A 23,345-nucleotide genomic window follows, 5' to 3' on the forward strand; every position below is an offset into this window, starting at 1 on the left:
ATGTCCCTAATTCGGATCGGATTTCGAATAGAGTTCCAAAATTTTCAAATCTGAACAATCCCGAACCGAATAAACCGAATAACCCGTTATCCGATCCGATGAACACCCTTATATAAACGGATGTATGAACGTTTGGAAACAAAGGAGGGGAAACACGATATGTTTAAGATTTCCAAAGCTAGGGAGCGTAGAAGGCAAGATCTAGGCGGCGTGAAGTTTATAAAGGGCGAGGATGGGCGTGTTTTAGTCAAGGAGCATGACATCAGGTTGAGATGGCAAGCCTACTTTCACAACCTGTTCAACAGCAGCAGCGCTCACCAACAACAAAATGACAACACAATCATACATCCTCGGAATAATTGCTACTGTCGACGTATCACTCAAGAAGAGGTGAGGATTGCACTTAGGAAGATGGGAAGGGCTAAGGCAGTTGGTCCAGATAACATACCAATCGAGGTGTGGAAGTGTTTGGGAGAGGAAGAAGTTATTTGGTTAACTACTTTGTTTAAAACTATTTTAAAACCAATAACATGTCGGATCAATGGAGATGTAGTGTCGTAGTCCCTATTTATAAGAAGAAAGGAGTTATTTGGTTAACTACTTTGTTTAAAACTATTTTAAAAACCAATAACATGCCGGATCAATGGAGATGTAGTGCCGTAGTCCCTATTTATAAGAAGAAAGGAGACGCACAATGCTGCGGTAATTACAGAGATATCAAGCTCCTAAGCCACACTATGAAGCTATGGGAAAGAGTTATTAAGGCTAGACTTAGACGGGAAACTCAGGTCTCAGTGAACCAGTTTGGTTTTATGCCGGGAAGGTCAACCACAGAGGCGATACACATCCTTAGAAGATTAATGGAAAAGTATAGAGGGAGAAAACGTAACTTGCATATGGTGTTCATTGACCTAGAAAAGGCGTATGACAGTATTCCACGCCGACTTCTCTGGGATAGCCTTGAGGGTAAAGGGGTCTCTGGGAAATACATAGAGATAATTAAGGATATGTATTCCAAGTCTGAAACAAGCGTTTGTGCGCCTGTGGGGGATACTGACTTTTTCCCCGTGGATGTAGGTCTTCATCAGGGATCAGCGTTGAGCCCGTTTCTTTTTGCAGTAGTCGTAGACGAGTTGTCAAAGTCAATCCAGGAGCCTGTCCCATGGTGCATGCTCTTCGCAAACGATATCGTGTTGATCAACGAGAGTAAACAAGATCTCAACATAAGGCTAGAGGAGTGGCGAGCTGCTTTAGAGAGTAAAGGTTTAAAGATTAGTCGGTCAAAGACGGAGTATCTTAACTGTGACTTTGGTGGAGTAAGCGATGATGAGGACGTTCAAATCACCATTGAAGGCCAAGAGGTTCCGCAGTCAACCAAGTTCAAATACTTAGGTTCGTTTGTACAAAGTGATGGGGGCATAGAGAGTGATGTAGCCCATCGTGTCCAGGCAGGGTGGTGTAGATGGAGATTTGCCACAGGGGTATTGTGTGACAGGAGGCTCCCAACTAAATTAAAGGGAAAGTTTTATAAGGTTGCAGTTAGACCGGCGATGCTATACGGAACAGATTGTTGGGCCATCAAAAAGACACATGTGCACAAGTATGAGGTAGCAGAGATGAGGATGCTAAGGTGGATGTGTGGGCATACAAGGTTAGACCGAATAAGAAACGAGGAGTTTCGGGATAAACTAGAGGTAGCTAGTATATTAGATAAAATAAGAGAGGGCAGATTGAGATGGTTTGGACATGTAAAAAGAAGACAACAAACGGCTCCCGTGAGATCAGTGGAAACTATATTTGTAGAGGGGAGAAAGGGTAGAGGTAGACCCAAATTGACTTGGGACGAGAGGATTAGGTATGATTTATTAGATTTGCACCTCTCTGAGGACATGGTTCAGGATAGGACTTCCTGGAGACGTAGAATTAAGGTTAAGGACCAGTAGGAGGAGGGGTTATCTCTCGTTATAACTTTTTATTATACTATTTTCATTATTAGTGTTTTCATTTCCTGTTTAGGGTTATTATCTTTATTAGAATAGTTATTATTATTATTATTATTATTATTATTATTATCATTTAGCCTATCTACTATAAATGTTGATTAAATGCTACCACTAGTATATTGTTTCTAGTATAGTATTAATATACTACTATTTTCTTTTCTTTTATACATATATATATATATATATATATATATATATATACTATCTATTTATTTTTTGAGCTGGGGGTCTCACTGGAAGCAACATCTCTATCCTTAGGGATAGAGGTAAGGTTTGTCTACATCTCACCCTTTCCAGACCCTACAGATAGCTTTAGTTATTTGTGGGATATGCTGGGTATGATTGTTGTTGTTGTATTGTTGGATTAGTTACAAAAAACACAACTATTAGCAGGGGCGCAACATCATAACCACACGCACCATCACTGCCTTGATGCGTCTCCTTTGGCCACCAACACAGCCGACACAACACACACACCAGGCTCCTACTCGATCTTGATCACACGCACATGACTCCTGCTCGATCTTGATCACACGCACATGCGCATGGTTCTAGCTTTTGCTTCCCAGCCTCACGACCTCTTAGTCTCTTACACTTGTAGTCTAATGATAGTGGGGTCACTCCAAAATAATGAGGATTCAAGTTTCATGGTGGACAGAGTGATATAAATTTAAGAGTACGCAAAAAGTTTTAACACCCTCTAAACCAGATGTTACATACATATATACACCGGGAAATAAACCATACTCGGCTCGATTACACCAGCATATATTCTCTATCTTCTACGAACAAAACTTTCAAGCCTGAATAAGCTTATTAAAGGACTGAAACCCAAATTTTGTTCTTTAAACACGATATTAAATCACAGATTTTAACCCACAAACTAATCATACTACTCGTCTAAAGCCCAAATATTTCAATTGGCATTGTTCATAACCAAAAAATGTAACTTACTTCCAAAAAAAACCCATGTTTTCATTTTGGTCCCTTTTATAAGGGACATCTATCCATTCACAAATCCGACCCGATTCTAACCAACAAAATCCCAACCCGACTTTCCGGTTCTGTACATTTCCAAAACAATCACTAAAACGAACCTTCATTCCAAAAAAGATTAGAGTGGTGTCTAACCCCACCATGTTCACTCTTGCTCCCTTTCAATCTATAAAACTCATACTTAGCCCGACCCGTTTTAAGCGGGCGGATCTATTCCCGCCAATGGCCACGGAAGCCCCGCCCATGCCATGGAAGCTCAAGTTATAATCCATTGTAAAAAATGGAGAATCGTTACCATAACCGAATAATAAATTTGGGGACTCGCTTGCGGCGTTCCACCAACTGCCAGTGGAAGGCGGGTGGTCGCCTTTATAGTCGGATTCTACAGCAGAGGAGCCACGCTGAGTAGTAATGTCGTCTTCGTCATCGTTGCATATGAGTTTTAGAGCTTGAACAACTTCACCCATGAAAGGTCGTTGAGCGACCTCCGGGTGCACACACATGGAAGCGATTGCAGCCACTTTGGCAAAGTCTGTGAAGTCGTAGGTCCCGGTTAGGGTTGGGTCAGCTATCTGGTGCAGACCTTGTTGGGTTGTGAGAAGTGGGCGGGACCATGTCACAAGGTTTTCTTCCCCGGGAGGTTGATACATGTCTACTGGTCTTCTTCCGGTTAGAAGCTCGAGTAGAACGACGCCGTAACTGTAGACGTCACTTTTGACTAGAAGATGGCCTGTCATGGCGTACTCGGGTGCCACATAACTGTCACCAATTCAGTTGAAAGTAATAAGTTATCGTGTCATGTTACAATTATATTATTATTATTATTGCAATCATACCCGAAAGTTCCCATGACTCGTGTAGAAATATGACGACTGCCCTCTGTAGCTTCCCTTGCCAAACCGAAATCTGACACCTTAGGGGTAAAATCGCCTTCAAGTAAAACATTGGCAGCCTTAAAATCACGATGAATGACACGTGGATTAGAATCTTCATGAAGATAAGCCAACCCTCTTGCTGCACCAAGAGCAATCTTTAACCGAGCATCCCAATCAAGACCTCCTTTTGGCTGTTTATCTACACATCAAACACCAACACAGCTGAATTTTTGACCAAAGTCAACATGGTCAAAGTCAACCTTTAATCAAAGAAATAGCATACCGTGCAAATGAGATTCAACGCTGCCATTTGGAACAAGCTCATAAACCAAGCAGCGCGTGTGTCTTTCAATGCATATCCCAACGAGTTTAACAAGGTTACGATGATGCAAACGGCTTAACAACTCAACTTCAGCAACGAACTCACGGTCTCTATTCTGATTATTATTATCTCCATAAAGCAATTTCACGGCAACTTTCAACCCATCTTCCATGATCCCATGATAAACGCAACCGAAACCACCTTCACCCAAAACCCGTTTAGAGCTGAACTTTTCAGTGGCTTTCTCCAATTCAGCTAGTGAAAAAGACTTAACAGAAAGAAGAGAAGTAGCCATTGTGGAGTCAATAGATGCTGACGCGGAACTTGTCGGGTCATTTGATAACAATGCTCCAAGTCCTGCACACTCACATTGTTTGAATCATTAAAATATTTCTACTTTAACTAATGATACAAAATTACAAATCGAAGGTACACGCTTACCACATCTCTTGTTAGTTGATGATGTAAAATCAGGGCAAACAGCATCTGATGATTTACAGATCTTTTTGTACTTGATGAAAACAGCAATTGCTGCACAGCAAACAATCAAGAGTACTACTGCTGACAAAGCAATTACAAAAATAGTTTTACGGTCCATCTTCGGATTTCCGTTAACAAATTTTGCATTTAACGGGATTATAGGGGTCCCAGGACTTGTGTTTGGTCTGTTATCAGTGTCATTTGGTGCAGTAGGAAGCCCTGATTATAACATCTCATGTTTAGATACCACATGGTTAAATAAAAAAATGACAATTTCATATATAGCCCTACAAACTTGGAAAATATCAATATTCCCATGCAAAACTAAAGATATCATATGTACCCTTACAAAGTAGTTAAAATATCAAAAATACCAACTCAGTAAAGCAATTTAATAAACTATTAATTATCCTTATTTTTCTAAAACTTTAAAACTTCATACATGCCCATTTTAATTTACAGATGTGATAAACCAATGCAGTAATATGACCTAATGTGATAGTATAATGTGGAAAATTGATAGAGACAGATACGATTATACCTAGTTCAACTATCTGATTCGAGTTAGATTGCTTATCGTTCGATTATCTGATTCGAACATACAGATTCGATTGTTCGATAATCTGATGTCGAGAGAACCAAAAGAAGAGAGACAAAGGTTTAGTTCGCTTGCTTATCGTCGATGTTGATCAGAATCCAAATGACAAATAGGATTTAAGCAAATATAATAGAAAGAGGTAGAGTGGTCATCAAGGGTATATATGAAAACTCTTTAGTTTCTAAGGGTATATATGAAATTAATCCAATAAAGAGAAAAAGATTATAGAAAAGACAGATGTTTGCAGCTTTACCTGGATAAATAATATATGCCACTTCATAATCTCCAAAAAGGGTTCTGTTTAGTGAAAGTTTCTTGTGCCAAAATCTTTCATAAGTGAGTTTAGCAGTGAAATTATCAAACTTTTCTCCCAGTGGTAACAGGTTAACATCAATATCGGTTCTTTCTTGATTTTCAATGTCAGCAATGGCACCTGTGATTACCACTCGGCTCTGTGTTAGATATGTTCCTTTTGCAATTTCAATTGCTAGCTCGTTCACAACTGGGAAAACAGCATAGACAGAAGCTTCTAGAAGAAGTTTGACTTTCATTGGAATAACACAGCCACAAGGTGAACCAATAGGAGTTGCAGTAAGTGGTTCCACACATCCACAACCTGCCAGATATCATAAACAAATTTTTAAATAAAACCAATTGCAAACATTAAAAGTGATGCAATAAAATTATGTAAAGGAGGGCTGGTTCGGGTGAGAAATGAATTATAAGTTTAAACATGGAGTCAATTACACGGATGCTCCCTGTGGTTTGCATGGATTTCATGTTTGGTCCCTAACTTTGATAAATTACATGCATGCTCCCTAGTATTTTGTAAAACATAACATGGGCGCTCCTTCGGCTGGTTCGGGTGAGAAATGAATTATAAGTTTAAACATGGAGTCAATTACACGGATGCTCCCTGTGGTTTGCATGGATTTCATGTTTGGTCCCTAACTTTGATAAATTACATGCATGCTCCCTAGTATTTTGTAAAACATAACATGGGCGCTCCTTCAAATGAATGAAGGTTAGTTTTTCCAGTTAGTTATGTGTGAAATGACTGAAATACCCCTACTAAATTGCATAAATCCATAAATCATTAAAATAAGTAACCACTTCGAATGAGTTAACTTGGAAGAAAGTGCAAGGGTTAGGTGGTGTTAAAAGTGTTGGAGAAGAAACCTGCACTGCCATTTTAATTTTTTTTATGGTTTTTGTTTATCATTAAGGGCATAATAGTAATTGCATACCCACTTAACTGAAAAACTTAACGTTCATCCACGCAAGGGAGTAAAAGTGTTACCTGGTTCAAAATAGTAGGGAGCATGCATGCAATTTATCAAAGTTAGGGGCCAAATGTGAAATCCACGCAAACCACAGGGAGCATCCGTGTAATTAACTCTTAAGCATATAAGGGATCATAGAGGAGTCTCACAAAGAGTTTTTTTATTCACAAAAAACTTCATAAACCATTATATTTGGAAAATAATATGGATTTGTAATCGTGTTTGAAATATTATTATAGTATTGTTTATACACAAAAATAATTAGAAAAAAAAATGTTAGCCAATCGAACTCGACCCATATCAAGTGCCAACCTGAACAAAAATTCACATTTTGACTCGAGAGCTCGAGCTCACAAGCAAATGAGGATTTATAAACGATTTGCAATTATAGAGCATATTCTCATTTATTAACTTTTCCTATGTTCATGTAAACATGATACGTTTATTCTCGAGAATGCTGGGTGGTAAAATAATAAATCCAGATTTGCATTTAATACAAATATTCGGCATCCTTAATAATATCCCAACACCCTTGATGTATAGCTTATCAAGTTTAAATATGGAAGTTGATAATTATAAACTTTGATACTCGACTTGATGGTGTGGTTCTCACAAATGATGAATAGACAATAACAAATATAGACTAACGCTCCCTGTTGTAATAACAGGATTTAGAAATAGAAAGCTTGCGACTGCAACTGATATTCAGTGGGATAACATTAGCAATAAGCATTAACCTTATAAAGAACATCAAATATGCATTAAATCAAGTAGTTGCCCATAAAAATTAAATGTTAATAAATCTCCAAAACAATAACAAAGATACAATCTTCTATACCTACAATAAGAGAGTTATCCTCTTTACTTTTGCATAATAGCTAGAGGTGGCAATTTCAACTCATTTACTTATGAATGTGTTTATTCAGGTTAAGTTTTATTTCTAAATGGGTAAGATAAAAATATAGCTTAAAAGAAAATTGTTAAATTATAACTGTATAAATAAAAAGATATATACCTGGTACACTGGAAGGAGATGGGGGGAGTGCATGAGTACTTGTCTTATGAGGATGACGATGATGATGGTGATGGTGGTATTGGTGGTGGTGGTGGTGATGTAGCAGGTTACTGCTATCAGTAGAACCAACAGAACCTAAAAACAAAGAAGTTTTTTAAATGAAAAAAACTAAAGCATTGAACCATAAGAACTTAAAATGCGGTTATAAGGTTATAAGAACCAAACATTTTTGAAGAAGCAAAAAAGGGTGAAAGCACTTAATAGGATTCATGCTGATGTGTATATGGTAAAAAAAACCAATAAGAAAAGGACACAAAATGATAGCAATTTGTTGGGTAAAGGTATATCACTGTATCTAGACTCAAAAAGTTAGTTAATATAAAGAAGTTAACCATTTATCATCGAAATTTTAACATGAATTGCAAGTTTGCAACAAAATAATCCACTATAAAGCATCATGTCATAGCAGGTTAAACACTTATAAATAACATGGAATATCAACGGTAGAGCATTTTACAATTGATTTTTAATATAATATTGCTGACCATATATTTATAATCTTGAGCATCAAACAAGTATCTTAAAAAGTATTCAGCAAGCTGGTTTTGTTTATAAATCCGGCCACAATGCTTCTAACATAAAAGTTAAACTTTCATGGTGTCGGGCAAGAAACGAGAAATAATTTACCATTTTATGTCAAGATAATAACTCACAAATTAAATTATTCCAATGAAAAAAACTAATGAAATTACTTTTATCAGAATATGACCATTATAATTGGCGATTCAAAAGGCGCAAGAACCAAAGAAAAATATTGTAAATAAGGAAGTTTAAGATATTTCAATATGTTTGGAGTTTGTAACAGCAAAGCAACCACATGCATACATAACTGCTCTCAGTTACTAAAAATGTCATGGTAGATAGTGAGGACCAGATCCACCACATGTACAACGTGTTGAATATCAGAGCAGATATTTTTTCCTGTTACAGATGAATAAAATGTTACCGAACTTGACCTATATCCTAGTGAATAACTTTAGCCCTGCTTTAGGTAGAATATGATGCGATTATAAATGAAGATAATTTTACGAGACACGATTGAGTTGCTTTTAAGCTTCACAATCCTCGTGATATTTCCCAACTAAATGTCATTTATAACAAGGAAAACAGAATAATGATGTGCCTACAAATGAAGATATTCACGATTTCCTTTTTCTCATTCAGTCATTTATAAACAGCATACGTGGTACTATTTCTTCCGTGTCTACTTAAAAGCCTCTGTGAGGTGTCTATGAGTTTTCTAGCGTTAAAGTGCATAATAATATGATGCAATTAAAGTTCCAAACTTAGAATACAAATCGGATGCTGTGCATCTTATAAAAACAGTAACGTTTACAATCTTCATTGTCCAAATAAAATATTATCTACGCTGCAGTACCCTAAACTCACATTAGTCCTACATTCAAGTTTAACCATGGATACAGTACAATACCTGCTTTTCTAAAATTTGAGGCAAATTAGTTGCTCTTAAATGTTTCCTAACTAAACGCCATTTATAACAAGAAAAGAAGAATAATGATGCTAATACATTGCTAAAAACTGCATATCAATTCGCATCCGAATATTAATAGGTTCGTTTAACATATAAAACAGAAGCATATAGTTTTGTATTAAACCCTAAACCCTAAACCCTAAACGCATATCATAACGTAATAAGCAAACCACAATTGCTAAATAACGCATATCAATTCGTGAGTTGAGTTATCGGACAAAGGGTCACAAAAACCTAACCACCCTCAAGCACCCCCTAAAAGCTAATCTAAACCCAAAAGGTAAACCCTAAAGCTAAACCGACATTTCTCGGGTTTTTATTTTATTTTTTGGAGGACAGACGACGGGGAAACATTTTAGTTGTTTTACATTTTTCATTTTTAACTTATATTTTGAGTTATTATTTTTCTTTTTTAATTTAAATTCCATCCTTCTCACTTTTTAAACCCTGTTTGTATTTAAACCTTCACCGTCAATTCGCATCCGAATATTACTACCTTTATCATACAAATTCAAACAAGAGCATACAATTTCACCTTAAACCCTAAAACCCTAAACACATATCATAAGTTCTTAATTCAATAAGCAAACCACAATTATCACTTCCAATGCATCAATCAACTATATACTCACAAAATTACTTTATTAATTTACTCAATTGCCAAGCAAAAAGCCCTAATTCAATCAAACAAGCTTCAAATTCAAATTAAACCTCCTTACCGTAATTATCAGCTGTAGAATCAAAACTCAGAACATGTAAACTAAACAACAGCATCAAAACAGCCAGCATTTTGGTACCAAATTCACAAACAGCATTGCCAAAACGTCGTCGTTTGATTAAATAACGATACGTTAGGGTTTCTCCGTAGCTTAAACCCTCCGTTAATCGATTGCAAATGCAGCATTGTTGTTTGATTGTATAGCGAAATTAAATGAAGGATAATGTGCAAGTGTGAGAATGTAGATCCATGATTATAGCTGGATAATATTAATTGATAATAATAATGAATATCAAGATTTGAAGAGATATGTGATGAAGAAATAGAGGGGAAGAACTGGGTGAGTGAAGTGGGGTTTTTATATGCAGAATAATAATAATAATAATAAATATATATGAGAATATATGTGTTTTAATTATTTGTTTTTCGTTTTTATAGGGTTGTTTTTTATATGGAAAAAAATTGAATAGACATGTCATTATGTGTGTATAAAGATGTAACATACCGAATATAGTTTCTTAACATAAAAGTAAAAGACAATCGTTATTCGGCTTACAAATGCTATCACTGAACAAGTTAGGTGTCGAGTCTTGCATTGTCTTAAAAGTTATGGATGGATGTTCCTTTAAGTGTTTAAAAAAGAGATTTTGTAAGTGGAGGGTTAATAAAATTTTAAATTTTAATTATGTGTATTTTATGCAACAAAACAATATAAGATAATAAGTTGTATATTGCAAACAATGAATCCTCGCATAAGCTACCTACAAAGATCAGCATCTCATTAAATCCTAAGCAAACATTACATAAACGTGATTATCGAAAAGCAATGTATAATATTTCATAATAAAGGGACTACATATGACTTAGATATGTTTGCCCACTTTTATTGTTATGTTGCACGTGTCGATTTCACGAATTAATAAATTTGGGTTTAATCTGTCTGGAATGAATGTTTACATTTTGAGCTAGTTAGCTTAATAATATTTGTCACAACTCATGTGAGAAAAAAAAAAGGTCTATGGCATGACCATGCCAAAGACATGATTCATGAGCGTGTCATGAGCAATACTAAGGTTGTAGGCAAGTGGTGCCCGACATGCACATGTTTGGCTTTGCACACGATCGTGCTAATCCGATAAGCATTGGCTAGTGTGTGCGTGCATTGCTAACATAGGTTTGGCATGGCACACCTAGAAGCGCATGTGGCTATGTCGGTTCACAAATTTGCCAAAACCATGTGCAAAACTAGTAGAGACGTTGTGAGAACCAACCAATTCATTTATCTTGCGTATATGAGTGCTTGGGGCTAACAGTTTTCACTCTAAAGCTCGCAAATCTTTCATAGCTAGAGAGTAGATAGAGAATGCAGAAGAGTTCTTCAATCCACGTTATATGATAGTTTGGAGTGTAAGAAAGAAGGCAATCGTATAATACTCATAAGATAAATTGTATATAATGAAACGGCTAATGTAAAAATTTAAATACTCTCAACTAATATACTGTATATAAAACTCATCAGAGATTTAAAATGCTAAGCATATTATTTAGTTGACTGGTTAATGAATAGAGCATTTTAAATGGGAGGAACTGATTAACAAATGCTCATGTGAGTGGATCTCCATATTGGAGGTGTTATATAGTGTTATTTATCTGTGGGTGTGTCTGAATGGCCAAACACAAGCAGATAGACGACGATCACCCTTTTTCCGCACTTTCAATACAACCTAGTTGCTTCACTCCACGTGTTGCAGGTGGACGTGATAGAAACTTGGTTGGCATAAGGTCGGTTCGTTACAATATCAGTTCGTACAATTTTAAAAAACTTAGTTGTCTGTTTATGTAATTGAATGAAACTTGAGGGGTTTCATAATAAAAAAAGTTATGTGGTTTATCGTGTAATTAATGGGGCTTAAGGATTAACATATTAAAAAGTTAGGTTAATTAAGTAACCTAGTATACGTTGTAGGGTATCATATGCAATTGGTGCAAGGTTTAGAAAACTAAGTTTTTAATATATACAAAAATAGCGTAGCATTAGATATAAAATGAGTGTTTTTTTAAGTATGGAAGAAAATATGATATAACTAAAAATTACGCGCTTATGAATGCCACTCTCTCCCTAGCATTTATCCGTCAGTCTTTTTAATTGTATCGAAGCCGACATGAAAGAATTTTGTTAGTTTGTGTCAAAAGTGCCGGGATGTTTATAAATTATTTTAACAAGGAAACGTACACGCGCGTTGTGGTGGGGCAAGTTTTAGACCCCCGCGTTGCTTGTGGGTAGCGGTGAAAAAAGAGTTTGTTTTACGAAAAAACAAACTTATTGTTAATCGAAACCAAAAAAAAAAAGAAAAAAATTCAACAGGTTTCTCTAATTACTTTTTAAGCACCCCCAATGACACTTTCTTTCTTATTAATAAGATTAAGATGGGCCATAGTTACAAATGAATAAAGTAAATGAATATTTTTTCTTCAGATATTCTTGTAATCTTTTGAGAATTCTGAGCATGAGTCATTCTGATTATAGAAGCCATTCAGATCATAGAAACCTTAGGGATAGATCAGCCTCCTTTTTCGCTCTATTCACACTGCACATAATAATATAATAGTATGGAAGTTCCGTATGAAAACCCGATTCGTACCCGTAAACCTATTTGATACCATTAGAGAAATAGGATTCCTACCAGTCAACCTATTTGATAGTGTTAGATAAATAGTTTAAATGATTGGAGTTCGTTTTACATGATTTCCTACATTGGTTTAAAAGTAAATATGTTGCTTCACATAAACCGATTATAACCCATGATCACGAACATATGACCAAAAGACTCTTCTTTAATGTGTAGAATAACATGAAGGGATCCATTTGAACCATACTCATAATCCCACACTCCCCATCAACGTAAAGTGTGCCATCAAGAGTTATGCACATGGTAATTGTTTCATCAAGAGATAAACATCAACTTACCTCAACTTTTTCAAACATTGCTCAATTAAAACTTGGCCGCATACTGTCAACAGCCTTCACCATGTCCTTTCTTATGATGAATCCCTTGATACTATTTAAAGCACACCAAGAAATGAAAATAATAAAATTGAATCCCTTGATACTGTTTCATCATTTCTTATGATGAAAAGGTGGATTTCAATATAATCTAGACCGGTACCGGTCGAAATCCCGGACCCGAAAATCATAAATGTTTGGTACCGGTACAGAAATATTCGGTTCGGTACCGATACCGGTATTGAAGGTAAATTCGGGAAATACCGGTACCGTACCGGTACCGGTACCGATACCGGAACTCAAAACTTTGGTACCGATATCATCCCTAGTATAATCCTTCAAAATTACAAAGTTAAAGAACTACATAGATTTTATTAAATAGCTTACAGCATTCTTTTTTTCAATTTGAGTTTTGTCAGCTTTCATTTCTTCAAGGGTAGCACATATAATGGTTATATTTCTGCAAAGTAGAAAACAATATTGCGATCAAACATAGATAATCTTAACAGATAAATTGCAGAGGGTTTTATAGGTTCTTTTCCAAGTGATAGTTGCGACTTTATATGTATGCTACTATATTGACTTTATAATCAACTCACATCTAAACTCCCCATAACCACTTTGGCGAAAACTAACTACATATCCCAACATACCCTATTGAACCTAAATCTAGCAACGGTAAGTCAAACCACAATCACAGCATTTGAAATTTGAATGATACATACTTTTAGAACATATAATTCACCGATCATTTTCCTCGTTTAGTTGTCAATCAATACCTAAACTCTAGCATATATCTTGTATATGCATTTACCTTGTTATTGAGAATACAATCGATTGATTTGACACTTATACTCCCAAGACTAAAACACTTAACAAAAATCAAGTTGTCAATTTCTATAGAAATTTTCTAATTTTACCAAATGCAAACGAACCGGAGTTGGGGTTTATCGTTATCTGATGAAATGGAGTCTAGAAGTTTGTTCGTTCAGCTGTCCGATACCCGATTGAGAGTTCAGAGTTGAGAATTGAAGTCCGTCTTCTTCCTCGGCGGACTCGAGAGCTGCAGAGATGGGGTTGACATTGCCTGATGGAAGAAGGCAACGGATAAGTTGATCTTCCAGTCGATGCGAATCTTGTAACTGTAATAGCGATAAAGATGAAATCAATAACTAATCCGATCAAATAATCGATTTCAAAGCCTAAAAGTTCAGCTTCAAGAGGGGAAAATGAGATGATGAAATACAACTAACCTGGAATTCTAGAAATTGGCCTTTAACGAATAAAAAAAACAGACTTCGTTACGGCTCCCAAGCAAACCCTGGAAATTGTTGAATTCATCCACAAAAATACCTGTCGTAGGTGATGAGGTTACCTTCGATGAAAACATCCAAAGATTGGTGTTGGCCGGAGAAGAAGGATGAAGGCGGTGGTGCTGGCCAGAGGTGGAGGCTTGTGTGATAGAAGACAAAAAGAAAAGAAAAGAAATAGCAGGACACGTATGTGAAAGTGGTTGCAGGATTGATCAAAACGTGGCTTTAAACCCTAACAGATACGTGTACTTAAAAGCTGCTTCAAGTGCTTGTAATACATGTTTTATAAGTGGTACGAAATTGCTACAGTAACAAATGTGAGTATAGCACCGAATGCCTTTTAATATATAATATAATATAATGTGAATGTGCTATAGAGTTTGTTGTCACTAAAGTCATCACTTTATGTGTTGTTGTCACGACCCAACAAAAAATGCACCTTACTAAAAAAAATAGCTACCTTCCTAATATTCTCTTAAAACTTTATCTTGATCTTAATGTAACTAACTAGTTTTTTGTCCAGCCCATTAGGTAAAACTCAGATAGTGGTACAACCTAAGCATTGGGCCAATAAGTTGACGCGAATTCGGTTGGTTTCGGTAACGTGTACCGCAATTAAAACCAAATATAAAACAAAAAAAAATTATAAATTTGAGGTGGACCAATGTGGTGGTGTCTGTCGGTAAACTCAAACATTGGTAAAACCTGACCGTTGTTGATCCCGGGCGTTGAGGCGATGAGTCTACGGGTAGTCGGTCGGTTTCCGTCATGTTTGTTATTATACCATAACTAAAGAAAGTGGCGTTCGGTCGGTTTACGTTATGTTCGTTACGCTGAACGAACTAAAAAACATAAACAAAATTTACGGACCAGTTCGGTGCCACCAAGTGGCCCAATGGGCACCTGCGGCACCAAATTTGTTATTTATTATATAGTAATAATAATACGAAATTGGCATTGACCCGATATTTAACTAATGGCAATATAGCGTTATGTTGCTTCGGTAATATGACAATATGCTAATAGTTGGCGTGGACCGTGGTATCCCCGGAGTACACGTTCGCGATTCGTGACGTGTTCAAACTCCACCTCAGTGGTGGATATGACAAGTTCAAAAGTAAAGCAATTCAATTAATGATCATCACGACATGTTGGTGCATTTAGAAGACAGAGAATGAAGTACTATTTTACAACAAAAGTGTATCCACTAATAGAATCAAGGAAGACATTAAAAGACCAAGTTTTTTTTGGGTGAAGCAAAGTGAATCTAGCAGAGATGGATTGGAATAGTTAGTGTTCATTTTCGTTTTGATAACAATAGTGTAATAGTATGTGTATGTAACTGGGTGTAATTATTGTTTAAGTTTAGCTTCTTGCCAGTCTTACTGTTTTCTTAGTAAAACCGGCTGTAAGAAAAAAAGATTTAATTCAAGGTGATATTTTATATCAAAATTATTAAGAAAAAAAAATTCATATTTAAATGAATAAAATTAAAGGAAAATCATTAAAATTTCAATTCTTAACATGTTTGCTTTGCAACAACACATTTCATAAGGCGTCCAGTAGTGGTATACAGTAAGACACATTTCATAAGTCTTACTGTTTCCTTATTTATTTTGTAAACTCGTCCGTATTTTTCTCCGCCTTTTTAGAAAGTCGTCATGTATTTTTATAAAGTCATTCCGCATTTTTGCAAAGTCGTTGTCTCTTTTATAAGGCGTCCAGTAGTGGTATACCAAAAGGAGCAAGTGAAGATAATAAAGTGGGAGATATTTTAGTGATTAAGTAATTAGTTTAAACTAAGTGTTAGTTGATGTATGTATAATGACGCAGTGAATAACGAGAAGAGATCCATGGATTGATTTGAGCATTCTTCTTTGCATATTCTTTGAATTGATATCGTAACTCACCATTTCTGTTTGCTTTACAACAACACATTTCACCAGTTCTCATTCTCGCAGGTAATTGTGTGGATTTTGATGTAGATTTCAATCACATGGAATGAACCTGTTTAGTTATTGTCATTTTAAAGTTGAATTCACGTTATATTTTTTGCTGGTTCAATATGCACTCCAAGTGTTTGATGAAATGCCTCAACGAACATCATGTTAAATCATGCCTGATTCTCACTAGCGATTAATCATATTGGAATTTTATACGTAATTTTTCAAACACAAAATATTATATATAATTTTTTCAAGCTTATTAGTCGGATTGGATTAATAAAAACACTTCATAGATTTTGACCGATAGTTGAAATCGTATCGACAGCCCAGCGATTAGCAACTAATTGCCGCCTAGAATTGATTTTTACAACACTGAGATAGAATGAATCTAGCTTTAATTGACAATGAAGGTATAGAGAGCATATATCTAATCTTTCCATACCCACAGGATATCATAAAACTACAATAAGAAGCCATAAAATAAGAATAAAGGTTCTTACAACATGAAAACAAACAAGTTTTAAAACAATAAGTGAATGTCACAATCGTGAAATCCTCTTTTTGAACTGAGTTTGAAGAATAACACAAAATGATTGTGTTCTTCTGTCCGAATATATTCTATTAATATTTCTATATTTTGCATCTTCATTATAATGTTTCATGAACATGCTTAATGGTTGGATTCAGCTTCTACTTGAATGTGTTATATCTAAATATCTCATCTTTGTTTTATTCTTTCATAAATGTGTCGATTCATCTTCTGCTTAAATGTGTTATTCAGGACGAAGTTAATTATGCAGAGGAGCAATCTCCTCAAATCCCAACCATGTTAACTTCTAGTAGTGTTTCAGTGGCCGCAAGTAGCAATGTCCTACCCGTAAAGATGTTGGAAAACATGTTCATGACCATCTTGCACAACTGTAAAAACATGGGTACATTAAAGAAAATTCATTCCCAAATCATCAAATTTTCATTATCAGAGAGCAATTACCTCGTGAAAAAAATGGTAAATATATGTGATCAACACGAACATATAGGCTATGCAAAATTGTTATTCAAAGAGGTATCCGAGCCAAATATTTACTTATACAATGCTGTAATTAAGGCTCATACACATAAACACTTGAATTCGTTCACCGTTTATTTATACAAGCAAATGCTTAAAGAAGGAATTTTCCCCGACAATTTCACATACCCATTTGTCATACGGTCGTGTGGAGGGCTTTCGTGTCTTCATTTATCCAAGCAAGTTCACGGGCATGTTTTTAAGTCGGGCGCTCAATCAAATACTGTTATTGAAAACTCACTTCTGGATATGTATGTAAAGTGTGATGGTATTGATGAAGGGCATAAGGTGTTTGATGAAATGCCTCAGAGGGATGTTATATCTTGGAACAGTCTTCTTTACGGGTATATTAAGTTGGGACAGATGAAAAAGGCAAGACAACTGTTTGATGAAATGCCAGAGAGATCGGTTGTGTCGTGGACCGCAATGATTTCAGGGTATGCACGAGTTGGGAGTAACACAGATGCATTGCAAATTTTCCACATGATGCAAATGGCTGGTGTTAAACCTGACTGGATCAGCTTACTGTCTGTGTTGCCAGTTTGCACACAGTTGGGATCTCTTGAGTTAGGAAATTGGATCCATTTTTATGCAGAGAAAAACGGGTTCTTGCAGAGGACAAGCTTATGCAATGCTTTGATTGAAATGTATGCAAAAAGTGGAAATATTGATCAAGCACGCCAAGTGTTTGATAAAATGCCTGAAAGAGATGTTATTTCTTGGAGCACAATGTTAACCGGGCTAGCTAACCATGGTAAAGCTCACGAAGCAATACAATTGTTTCATGAAATGCAGAAGACAAAAATTAAACCTAATGAGATCACATTTGTAGGTCTTTTATCAGCCTGTGCTCATGCGGGATTGCTACAAGATGGATTAAAATACTTCAATTCCATGACAACCGATTATAATATTGATCTGGGAATCGAGCATTACGGATGTTTGATAGACCTTCTGGGACGAACCGGTTGCATTGACCAAGCTTTTGGCCTGATAAAAACAATGCCTATGAAACCAGATTCTGCCATTTGGGGATCTTTGTTAAGTGCGTGCAGAATCAAGGGTAATGCTGATATGGCGGTTATTGCCATGGAGCATTTGTTAGAGCTTGAACCAGATGATGTTGGAAATTATGTGTTGTTGTCAAACATATATGCAGATGCTGGAAGATGGGATGGTGTTTCGAGGGTGAGGAAGTTAATGAGAGGAAAGATAATGGGAAGGAAACCGGGGTCCAGCGCGATTGAGGTTGATAATGTTGTTGAAGAGTTTGTGTCTAGTGATGAATCAAAGCCTTTTTCTCGAGACATTTATTTGATGCTTTGGTTACTGGCTTTGCATCAAACAACTAGTGAAATAATGGCTGGGGAGATGCTGGATTTCTGAATGAATTAATGGCTTGTGAAGAGACCGGTTTTGAGTCTAATGTTTCGAAATCATATTGGACTGAAGTTATTAATAGTGGACGAAAATTGAATAATAACAATGGGCCTAATCTGTTTGAAGAGCAATCCTGTTTTTAGAGATTATAAAGGCAGGATCAAAGGTCCCACAACAGGTTCTCCTAATCTCTTCTTAGTCATCTGATGTTATTTTTTATAGTAATAACTAATAAGTTTACCTGAGTTTCAAATATTTTGCATTTGATTTGAATATTTGCCATGTTATTCGATGCGAGGGAGTAAATAATAATTTTTTTTGATGATCAAGATTCTTAGTTGGTCCTTATGATTCTACTGTATGCACATAAGAGGTTTAATGCTGCTGTTTCTTGGACTACTTTGATAAATGTAGTTTATTGCATGTTTTGTGTTTTTATTTAGGATCTATTATTTTTGCCCCTGTCAATCTCTGATGATTTTTATTCAACCTTGTATTGCATAGTTGAATTGAAGAAGCAAATCTCTTGCTTGATGCAGCTACAAAATCAAACGAATAAGCATGTGGTTTTCTGCTTTTAAGGTATTATCATTATTTGTTTTGGCACCCAAAAAAGTTATCTAAGTAGAATGAAATCATGGATTTTGTAAAGCTATTTAGTTCAGTTAGTTTTCAGCAGTAATCGATAGTAGGAGTTATAGTCATCTGATGTTGTTGATTTTAATTTCTAATTTTAAGAAAATTTAGAGCGAATTAAGGCCAATTCTTGAAGTAATAAACTACGCAAATTCGTAGTGGTTTTTTTCCCAAAATTTCTCTGAAATTCAGGTAAAATGATAAATCCGAACAAGTATTTTATTCGGTCTTAGTCTGGGATTGTGTTTTCTCACCCTAACACTGGTTCATTTTACAATCTTTTTAACTGTTCATTTATGCTAGTTTGCCTATATTCTTGAATATGCTGTATTTTTCGTTAAGTATTTACCTCTTTCAATCCAAGTTGCGTAACTAATGTATCATGTGTCATTGTTTCGGCTAATTGTTCTTTTTTAAGTGGATGTAGTGATTTTGATAGGAATTTGAAGTTATTACAGGGTAATAGTTACTTGAATTTTTCTTATTTCTTATTTGTTATAATATTGCTCTGAGAGCATGTTTTGTGGTTGTGTCCACAGATTGGGAAAACAGTCCATGCATCTTCCAAGGGGTGTTTGATTTTCACTTGGATTCCAAAAAGGCAAACAAAGTTATTCTAAGTGTTTAAAATTCAAAGGCAACAACCGTTGATGTTCTTAAAAGTCACTCTCTAAAGAAGCTCCTAAGTCTTAAGAAGCCTGTTGAATTGCATGCACATGTGACAAAGATTTGTAGTAAGGGTGAGCAATAACCGAATTGAAAACCAACGAAACCGAATTAACTGAAAATTTGTTATCGTTTTGTTGTACCCTTGGTTAACAAATTAACTGAATGGAACCGAACCATTCATATTTCTAGCTTTTATACATCCATTCCATGTATTTCATGTTCTATACGGCAATTTCATGTATTTATATCTTCATTTCATATATTTATACATTCATTTAATGTATTATGCATTTATTTCAAGTATTGCTAGGTATAAGCTTTAGCTCAAGTTTGATTTTAGTTATTTATATTGAAATTTAGTAATTTACTGAACTGAAAACCAAAAACTAACTGAATTAACCGAAAAGGCTAACTGAAAACCAATTGGTTAATTAGGTGAGGACTTGAGGCTGACAACCAAACCAAACTGAATTGTGCACACCCATGGTTTGTACAAGCTTAAAGGGGCTTGAGTTATTAACTAAAAAAGGACATTAAAGGGTAACATAAGTAAGCCAAAGAAAACATAACCAAAAGATTTTGTGTCACACCCTGACCAATGAAGGCGGAAACGTCGAGGCGCGACATGATTGCTCACTACACAATGACACTATAAAGTTACAATATTTAAACAACTCATTTAAATCCATATCATCATAAATAACACAACAATTGTTCATACAAAATGCCAAATAGATAGATAAACAAATAACTTATTCTTTTATTTTCTAATATCCTAAAGCCAAGATAATAAGTTTCTTCAAGTAATCCAATCAAGCTAACATCAAACCTGTAACATTGCATAAAATAGAGTTTGTCAACACGAAGGTTGGTGAGCAATTTTCATAGTTTTGGACAATAAGTATATAGTATGAAATCCACAACTAGTATATGAAAACAATAAATAATAGCAACAATTTAGATAATAAAACCGTCAATAAGAATACATTGACGAACCGTCAATAAGAATACATTGACGACAATAATGAAATCGTCAATAAGAATACATTGACGACACCTTTCTATATGGGGATACCATATATACTCGGAATTAACGTATGATCATACTTTGATGAGGCTACCCGCCTTTGCATTCAAGAGGCTACCCGCCTTAGCATTCAAGAATTTGCACATAATCATGTAAAACATATAACACCAAATCGAGCATTTATTTAAGTAAACATATACAATACGTGTTGTGGTTTAAGACTCAAGTATAAATCATTTGAATTTGAATAAGTATGCAATGCCACTCCCAAAACGAAAGATGGAAAACGGGGGATGAAAAAGTACTCACATTAACAAGTAACTTGAAAGATAGTGTCGTGAACAATCGGAGAGATCGGTTTAACGAGCAAGACCTATATTAAACGGGTCTTGTGTTAGTAGGTAGTCTTGGAAGGGTTTAAAATAAAATACATGACAAATAAAGTAAATAAATAAAGTTTAGGATTTAAAATGTAAATATTTGAGAAATTAAAGAAACGAGTTTTGTAAAATAAGTTTACTCGAAACCGGGTCTCGGTATTCTATTCATTAGTTTTTTTCTTTTTTTTTTACTCAACCTATGTTAAGTAATAATGTGGGTTAAAATGCGACATTGCAAAACCCTTGGTTATAAGAATACCAAAACGAGGTTTAAACGAGTGTTCGGGTTTGTCGGTTCGAGACTTGATAATTGACCAAGCTCACAGTTAACTTCCCAAAATAATAAATGTTATGAGATAACTCAATAAAATCAAAATAGACTTAACCAAGTATGTAGTTCTATTGTGAAGAACCTTAACGTTCGTTAAGCGAGTATACGACCTTATCGGTTCGAACTTGTTATAAGATCAAGTTGGTTACCGACATGCCAAGTATGTTTAGAAATTAACTAAAATTGATTTAAAATATAATCTTGAAGAAAAATATGAGTTTTGGTGGCTAAAAACACACTTGTGTGTCTTAAGCGAGTGAACTCGGTTTAGTTCGGTTTTTGGTTCGGTCCTTGACTCGGAATAAGACCGAGGATGGTTACCACATACCCAATTACCATGGAACTTGTAAAATAACTTATAAATAATAATACTCAAGTTTTACATTCAAAAAGCTAACAATAAAGCTTTTAAACAAAAGTTCGGTTTTTGTTTCGGTCCTTGACTCGGAATAAGACCGAGGATGGTTACCACATACCCAATTACCATGGAACTTGTAAAATAACTTATAAATAATAATACTCAAGTTTTACATTCAAAAAGTTAACAATAATGCTTTTAAACAAAAGTTCGGTTTTTGGTTCGGTTCTCAACTCGGGATGAAACCGAGGCTAGTCACCACATACCCAATACCATGGAACTTGACAAATATGAACAATAAACTAAAATATATAGAAGTTAAGCAAGTATAACAAGTTATATGGTTAGATTTGTTAAATATATAAACAAGGACTACAAAGTCCTCCATGTAACCCTGCCTTACTAGTCAGACATTTCAACCGGCCGAGACCGGAGAAATAAAAGACCGAAGGTAAACAAGGAGTGTATATTATATATATGTTGTAATATCAAGCTTTAAGTATTGAGAAGTTAGTTAAAATGAAAGATTAGCTTATGAAGAACAACATTAGAATTCAAGAATTTGAGAGAGAAATGAAGAAATGAGCAAGCACAAATGAAGAAGATTGGTGTGTATATATAGGGTAAGTTGAATGGGTCTTTCATAAAGGGTGTTTCATGAAAATGGGTTGGTTATAGACCTAAGAAAGTACAAACTACAAATGGGTCCTTCAAGTCTCCATTTTGGTAGTTTTAGTCCCTGGAGTTCGTTTTGAGCGTTTTCGGGGAATTTTAAGAACCGAAAAGGGTGTTTTTTTTTATCCCACAAATATAAAACAAATATTTAACATACAATTCATCATTTTGATAATATCGAAAGGTTCGAGATACAAAACGGGTCGGGTTTACATTAAGAATACAAGTATAAAATAACCCGAAATTGACAAATGTCACATTTTGGCACCTTCAAAGACTCGAACAAGAAGACCCTAACTTGCAAATGTAAGTCTTTTGACTTTGGATGAGTTGACAAATGGCTCTATCTGAAACCACCATAAACTTTTGATACTTAGGAGGTGTTTGGGATTGCTTATTTTATGTAACTTATAAATTGTTATAACTTTTAAAAAAGTTAGAAAGTGTTTGGAAATGTGGGCTATTATGAGGTGATAAGTTAATAAGTTACAATATTGTAACTTATTAACTTATTCCAAAAATTATAAGAAGGTAAAATAAAGAATCCCAAACACCCCTAAAATTTGTGTTCAATCGAATTCCTTGTGGTTTAGCAAACATGCCTCACGTAGGAAGTATAATATATTATGATTCTCTTTATGATACCCATACTATAAAATTTGTATTACAAAATAACAATATAATTCCCTTTAAGATATCTGCAAGGAGTTGTGTAAAC

General features: G+C 35.2%; 2 protein-coding genes and 1 pseudogene across 2 annotated transcripts; 2 read left to right on the forward strand and 1 right to left on the reverse strand.

Annotated features, from left to right (window-relative positions):
- Nucleotides 1–120: 120 nt before the first annotated feature.
- On the forward strand, nt 121–561 carry LOC143610062 (uncharacterized). The gene has a single exon (XM_077084641.1). The coding sequence runs from the start codon at nt 121–123 to the stop codon at nt 559–561; it is 441 nt and encodes a 146-aa protein (XP_076940756.1).
- A 2,403-nt stretch (nt 562–2,964) lies between these two features.
- LOC143610057 (receptor-like serine/threonine-protein kinase ALE2) lies at nt 2,965–9,964 on the reverse strand (annotated as a pseudogene).
- Nucleotides 9,965–17,007: 7,043 nt separating this feature from the next.
- Nucleotides 17,008–18,723, forward strand: LOC143610068 (pentatricopeptide repeat-containing protein At2g20540-like). The gene has a single exon (XM_077084644.1). It carries the CDS (start codon nt 17,034–17,036, stop codon nt 18,555–18,557), a length of 1,524 nt encoding a protein of 507 aa, XP_076940759.1. The 5' UTR covers nt 17,008–17,033; the 3' UTR covers nt 18,558–18,723.
- Nucleotides 18,724–23,345: the final 4,622 nt, after the last annotated feature.

The sequence above is a fragment of the Bidens hawaiensis genome, unplaced genomic scaffold, assembly GCF_021521415.1.
Source record: "Bidens hawaiensis isolate Kalapana, Puna unplaced genomic scaffold, B.hawaiensis_p1.1 tig00023652_1, whole genome shotgun sequence".
NCBI lineage: Eukaryota > Viridiplantae > Streptophyta > Magnoliopsida > Asterales > Asteraceae > Bidens > Bidens hawaiensis.